This window comes from Drosophila melanogaster, chromosome 2L (assembly GCF_000001215.4).
Source record: "Drosophila melanogaster chromosome 2L".
Taxonomy (NCBI): Eukaryota; Metazoa; Arthropoda; class Insecta; order Diptera; family Drosophilidae; genus Drosophila; species Drosophila melanogaster.
The window spans coordinates 8,126,973-8,134,143 of NT_033779.5; the positions used below are offsets into that span (position 1 = coordinate 8,126,973).

The 7,171-nt window shown below is 41.8% G+C and overlaps 1 protein-coding gene across 2 annotated transcripts; it reads left to right on the forward strand.

Moving 5' to 3' along the window:
* Positions 1-28: 28 nt before the first annotated feature.
* Positions 29-7,017, forward strand: CG8668 (uncharacterized protein). 2 transcript variants are annotated; one of them, NM_001298811.1, is made up of 4 exons: positions 29-1,000; positions 4,315-4,940; positions 5,001-5,222; positions 5,623-7,017. In NM_001298811.1, the coding sequence occupies exons 2-4, from the start codon at positions 4,454-4,456 to the stop codon at positions 6,669-6,671; spliced, it is 1,758 nt and encodes a 585-aa protein (NP_001285740.1). In that variant the 5' UTR covers positions 29-1,000; positions 4,315-4,453; the 3' UTR covers positions 6,672-7,017. The 2 variants fall into 2 exon arrangements, with proteins under 2 accessions (NP_001285740.1, NP_609184.1); NM_135340.4 differs by having other exon boundaries at positions 29-674.
* The last annotated feature ends 154 nt before the right edge of the window (positions 7,018-7,171 follow it).

Here is a 7,171-nt window from a genome sequence, read left to right on the forward strand (position 1 = left end):
TTTAACTTATCGATGTTGCTTTACATCACTAATGTTGAGCTAATCGCGAACAAAATCGGTTTGGTTTTCGGAAGTGGGAGTAATGGTGTTCCCACAAAAAAAGAGGAAAAAATTAGAATATTTGCGTCCGCTGTAACGCAGCCAATTGTGCAAAGCCCTAAAAGTGTTAAAAAGCCGCGTTTCATCAGCAGGCTGCAATCGAAAAACCTCCAAAAAAATCGAGGGCAACGCGAAATTAAATCAAAAACTGCTTCGCAGCAACAACAACAAATCGCTTCGTTTGCCAAGGTGTTAATGCTTATTTATTTATAAAACATGCCCCGCATGACTAATGAAACGGGCTGGCGTTATTAAAATCGATTAATGCCGAAATACGCGCAAAACTATAACCAGAAAGAAAAAATTCCCCAAGCCACACGATTTCCGTGGTGGCGCCTGGGGCCCAGCAACAGCAACAACAACACAAATTAGGATAACAGAAGAGTAACCACAACAACAACAACGATAGCAATTCATCATCGCTAATTGTCAACAAAAGGCATATTTATTAACGTTAAATAAGCACTAAAAATAAGCAGGCAAGCAAGTAATTATGCTTGACCCTGGTCCAACAATAGCACCATCTCAGATTCCAGCGAACGAGGAAGGGAGACGCAGCTAAACCGCACTGGGAGGTAAGTTTATAATGAGTGAGTCTGACTGCCCGGAGATTCCAAGATTTCGGATGGACAACGAGACTCGGCGACGCAACGATGACGATGCGTCGTTGCCTAGGGTTTTTGTTTTGTTGTTTTTTTTTTTCTGTTATTTTATTAACACACATTTACGTCTGCTTAAGCAACCGACGAGCGCACATTTCCAAACTCCACGGCCGGACATTGCACCACCAGTTAGCCCAAGTCAAGTGGAGGTTTCATTAACGCCACCTAACCTCCACGTCGATGTGGCGTTCCTCGTATCACTGGCTTGGACTGCAATAATGCTCGATTTCTGAACAAATGTACGCAAGAAATCAAATTATTACCCTCTCATTAGCGTTAATTTCTCGAAGTTCTACAATATTCTGTAGAGTACCAGAAATGCGTTCCCACAACTTTCTTATCAACGAATAGAATACCAAGGCAAGATTTAGAATTTGTAGGCTAAGACGTTTCCGCTTTCTCGTTAGTTCCTTAGTAAGTTTAGCTTCTTGAGAGCACAACAAAAATGAGTTTGAAGAGTCATTTTTATTTCCCTACTTCAATTTGCATTTAAAATGATTTGCGGGAAAGTTAAATGTCAAATGATCTTTGCTTCTACTTGTTTCAATGCAACGCACATCTATGTGATTAAGCTTTTTGTGAACTCGGTGTTTTAAAAACAAATGAAACGGCGCTGTTAACTGCCAACTGGTAGGAATACAGATTTTAGTTGAAATTTATAGGTACTTCGTTGCAATTTCTTTTGAAGACTTTCATTAGCACGATCCGGAGTCCAGCTGAATCTTCCTGGTCGAAACTGTGATTGATAGTGGGCCGTTGGAGATGAAGATAGTTTCAAGACGCCCGAAAACCCGTTTGCCGTCCAACCGGCGATTATCTGCGGTTCATTGTACTTATTAGCAGAGTCGGAGTGGGGCCACGAAAAAAAAAAAAATATAACCGACCGCCAGCCGGATTGGAAGCTTGGATCCACTTCCGTTCACCACTCCCCTCGCGAAGCCTCCAACTTTTTCCGCTGAATCCGAGTTACACTTCATCAAATTACGCGCTCTCGTCAAATTTCACGGCTCTTTGGTAATTTTGCACACAATTACAAGGCACTAAAAGCAACTGCTAAAACATGTGGAACAATTACAGTCAAAGTTCTTTAAATTGAACAATTATATGCCTAGTGAGTTATGGGAACTGGTTAGAAATCCATGGAGAACATTAAATTTATTACTGTTTATAGATTTAATTATGAAGAGAAACCAAAGTTTGGGCTGATAAAAAGTTTATTTTTTTTATATGACTTGCTAGAATAGAACCTTTAGTTCATAGCATATTCAACATGTATGTTTAATGTTTATATCCCGCAAGGGAAATGAAAGTCTGATAAGAAACGGGTCGCGATTATTACAGAAATTCAAAGTAAAATGCACATATACTAAACGATTTATAAACTGTAATTAACCAATGCATAGAGAGTGATTCATCGTCTCATCGCACAAGATAAGTCACACTTTCACTCTTGATGGAAAAACAAAGGGTTATCTCTTATCAATGCGCTGCACGTCACGCTGCGGATCTAAATGGAAATAGAATTTCGCTGTACTATGTGTGCGTCCGTCCGTTCAGCTTCACGATAAGCCATAAAAACACGATACGACATTGTCGGATTTAGCCCCCCAAAAAAAATTCCATTGTGCTCGTACTCGTGGCTATTCTTTCCGGTTCCCGGCAGACAGTTGACCAAACCAGACCACATCGATGAAGTTGATCAGCCCATTTGACTGATAAAATATTTCGCGAAGCTATTTTAATTAAATGTCACTGTGTGGATATCAGTATAGCATTATCGCAATAAAGAAATAATAAATGTTGTGGAACAGTAAATTTGTAGTGATTATAATTAATTGATAAGCTAAAATTCTTAGAAGTTAGCCATTGTCTTATCAGCTTGCGTTTAACTTGCCTGACCAAGTGACCAATAATGAAAATGCTTGTGTTGCATTTAATAAAAGATATAAATTGCATCTTTTTAAAGGTTCTCATTCTATCGAAAGAAAAAGAAGCAGACACAACTTTTAATTCGATTGGGTTTTACCTTGTCGAATTGCGACTTAAGGTGTTCCTTCACCTCTGCAAAGCAGATAAGATAAGTTTCAAAAACTTGTTAAATGGTTTCAAAACGATTTTTAATCATAGGTAAAAGGTAGCAAGTAAGATAAGTGATGTTTTGGCAAAAATGTTTCAATCGTCATTTCCTGACAGTTATTTGATATCTAGGCACGTGTAAACAAATAAAGAAACTATGATAAAATCCGCATTAAACTCAAATCAAGCTCAAAAACATATTTTTGGCTTTAAGAAAATAATTAATTAGCCAACAAACATTCTGTGCAAATAAATAAACATCTTTAGTATGAGGTATTTGAGTAAGATATATGACTTACCATTCTCCGCTAGACAACCAGATAAGATTTGTGTTATAAGATTGATACGAACTGGCTTATCGACAAACAATTAAGGTAGCACAGTTACCCAGAGTGACGCACTTGGGGATTTTCATTGACTATTCAAGACGGTTCGGGGCCAAATCGAAAGTTGGTAAAAGAGTTACGAGGTTCTGAGTCCTGCTGTTTTATTGATTTTTATATCGAGCTGTCGCAAACTACTACCATTATTTTTATGGCGTCCTAGAGAAATGCCCAATAAATCTATAGATATACATATAAAGACTACTGGAATTCTGAGAAAGCCCTGAAATACCCAGATGGGATCGAACGATAAGAAATCTTATCGACCAGGCGGCCATGGAACGCGACTCAAGTGGTTCGTTCGCTGCCACCTGGAGCATGGAGCATGAGTCTGTCCGGTGCTTTGAGCTCTGTTCTGCCTCCGTTGGGGTTCTCTTGAGTCGCGGAATAGGGTCAAGACTGTTGTTGACTTGTTCGAGCGCATGCAAAGTGGAGACAGAGCCGATGGCGATGTCGTGACGATTCTGGATGCTGTGCGTGTGTTCTCCTTTTTCTGGCAAATTCATTAGCCCACGGAAACTTCCCAAATGCTTTTCAGTTCGTCACTCCCATTACCATGCAAAACAGCCAAGCCCTTCGCTCGTGTTTTCCGAAATAAAATAGCACATTCACACAGTTCAAAACTAAGCATCGACTTTACTATATTTTTGAAAAATATTGTGCAAAAAAAAAAATGAAACAAAACGTTAATTACGTTTAAGTGTTCTTTTGTAAACGTTTCTTAAAGTACATAAGACGCTATCTTTATTTTTGTAGTGAACTCCAACTAGCTCACTCTCTACACAAATATTTGCATTATTCCTCGCCAATGGTAAGAAAAGCAACAAAACTGAGTCTTTGGCCATACTCGACTTTGAAATACCATTCTATATTGGATAAGAAAATATTTACGATTTAATTATACACTTAAATGTTTTGAACGAATTTTTATTGCCATTATTATTGTCGTTTTATTATTGCGGAAATAATGATCTAATCGCTGGACAGAAGTGCGCCCTCTCTCCTTCTATATCTTATAGCGCCGGGCATCGGAGCACATAACAAATCAGCTGAATCAGTTATTTACCTTTATTTCCGTTGCGTTCTCATTGCAGTTCCATCGCATTCGTTGTCGGAATCGCAAGCGTGAGGGATCGTTATCATAATACTCACAAATTGAAGACGAGAAGCGGAGTCCAGACTGAAACTGAGACCTAGACTGACTGAGATTTGAGAGATTTTGCAAGTGCCACCATGGCGGCTATGGCCAATCTTCACAACACGCGCATGCTACGCTTCTTTTTAGTCCTAATCGTGGTGATCCTAACCATTTTCATCTACGCCTCGTACTCAACGACTAGCACCCTCACAGCGAACCATGTGCACCCTGCGGCATCACCGCCACAGCAGCTGATTGGCAGTCATCCTGGGCGACAGCCCATGGACCAAGTGCCGCCAGTCAATAGCACGGATAAGGAGTACAATTCGCCACCTGGTGAAAGTTCGTCTAAGCAGCAAAGCGTATCCAGCAGACACTCGCAACAATTACCGCCGCAACAGGCAGAGATACACAAGAGGCATCCGCAGCACCGCCTGCCCACCATCGACGAGGATGCTCTGCTCGACGGTGGCTCCGCGGGCGCCAGTCCCCAGGTTGGTGGCCCTGACCAAACGCCCAATGTTATGGCGGATGAGCTGCTGGAGGAGCAGCAGTATGGTCAGAGTGTTGATGGCATCACAGGTGAGAGTGGGTGCGCTTAAGACTTAGACGCTAATTAAGCTAATAATGTTTATTCCACAGGCAACATCAACAGTAGCACCAACAACAACAGCTCTGCCGACACGTTGGCTGTTAAACAATCGATTCCCGCCCAGTCACCACAACAACAACTGCCCCAGTCACAGTCGCAGGTGCAGCCAGGCCTTTCCGATGCCGACCTCCTCATACCCACTTCCAATTTGCAAAAGTTTATTGAGAACGCCGATAGGATACTGAAGAACATCACTTCGAACAGTAGCACGGGTAATTATTATACTATTACTTAGGGGGCGCTAGACCTTTGAGACCTATTAATCCAGGTTTCAAATTGTTAAACCAGATCGATAAACAGTTTAGTTGCTCCTTCAAATTGATCCTCTTTCTGTTTCATCTTGCGTAATAATTTGCCTTAGTTTTGTTTTGCTTAGACAAAGACCCGCTGGCGGCGCACCCATTTGTATAACTCCACGACAATGGAGAATGAAATGTGCAGTCCGCTTATTTGACCAGGTTTCGTGTTTCATTATGAAAGAGCTGTAAACATGACATATTGTTTCATACTATTGGATTACTGTCGAACAGATGTCTATGGGGACGGACTAGAATTCGCTTGAGTGTTTGTTTGCATTTCAATTAATGGTGTGGTTTATCTTTCTAAATAAAGGCAATCCATCGGATATGGCACAACTCAACGCAGTGGACGGTAAACTGGAAGTCTCGGGCGTTGAGTCCGAAAAGCAGGAACCGGAATCCAAGGTGATACAGGAAATTAAGGAGGCCAAGAAAGAGGCGGCAGTCCCTCTGCCAAAATCCGCAAAACCACCAGTGCCACCTGTGAAAACGACGAAGAGCAAGGTGCCAAGTGCTCCTGTAGATCCCTCCAAGGGAGTGGCCACCGAGACACTCTACGAGCCAGGCCACGTGGATGAGGAGATCGATGCGGAGCGCATATGTCCGAAAGGCGGAGAGTTTATTAAGCTCCTGGTTCTTATTAGCTCAGCGATGTCTCACGATGCAGCCCGCATGTCCATCCGGCAGACTTGGATGCATTACGGGACGAGAAGGGACGTGGGCATGGCATTTGTCCTAGGACGTGGCACCAATGAAACCATAAACAAAGCGCTTACCCAGGAGAACTTCATCTATGGAGATCTGATACGGGGAAACTTCATAGACTCGTACAACAACCTCACGCTCAAGACAATATCGACGCTGGAATGGGCAGATGTGCATTGCCCGAAGGCAAAGTACATTCTCAAGACGGACGACGACATGTTCATCAATGTGCCCAAGCTGCTGACCTTCCTGGACAAGCACAAGGACAAGCGTACCATATACGGTCGTTTGGCCAAGAAGTGGAAACCGATTCGCAATAAGAAATCCAAATACTATGTGTCCGTCGATCAGTTCGCGGCGGGAGTATTCCCGTCCTTCACCACTGGACCCGCCTACGTACTCACCGGAGACATTGTGCACGAACTCTACGTGCGATCTCTGAAGACCGTTTATCTGAAGCTGGAGGACGTGTTCACCACGGGCATAGTAGCCAAGAGCCTTAATGTTAAGCGGGTGCAGGCGAACGAGTTCGTTAACCGACGCATCTCATTTAACCCGTGCAACATCCGCAACGCAATCAGCGTGCACATGATCAAGTCGAACGAACAATTCGATTTGTGGAAAAAGCTGCTGGATCAGACCACCAAGTGTAAATAGTATTTTAAGTTTAGGGTGTAGTTTTTCCGGTATGAAGAACACAGTGTGGTCTTTCGAGAAAAAAGGGGCGAACATATATGTAATATGGTAGGAGTAGAGAATGATTAGCAAAGGCAGCTATATAGGATTATAAAATTAGACTAGTCTCTAAGTCCTAGAAATATCACAAATTCTGTTGTCGATCTCTGCATCCGCCTATATGCATGCGATCCAACAACGATTCGAGTACATTTTAAAACATCTGTAGTTTAATTTTAGCATTCTGAATGCCATTATTTAAATGATAATTACTGAGCGATAACTGTGGTTATATATTAACACTAAATACATTAATGTATATTGAAAGAATCACATAGTGCCTTTTCATTTCGAAGCGCTTCCCAAATAATACCTCTTTCTGGAAGTCTAATGGTTTTGGATATTTGAAGCCTTCGGTATTATTCAAAAAATAAATAATTCTTTTTCATCGTTCCATATTGTTGATTTCTGAATGTTGGTAT

Bases quoted from the DNA above. Each gene is read 5' to 3' on its own strand.
- CG8668 (NM_001298811.1), top strand. From the start codon at position 4,454: ATGGCGGCTATGGCCAATCTTCACAACACGCGCATGCTACGCTTCTTT. The intron at 4,941-5,000 runs GTGAGAGTGGGT...TTTATTCCACAG, and splicing joins GAGTGTTGATGGCATCACAG to GCAACATCAACAGTAGCACC. The intron at 5,223-5,622 runs GTAATTATTATA...TTCTAAATAAAG, and splicing joins CACTTCGAACAGTAGCACGG to GCAATCCATCGGATATGGCA.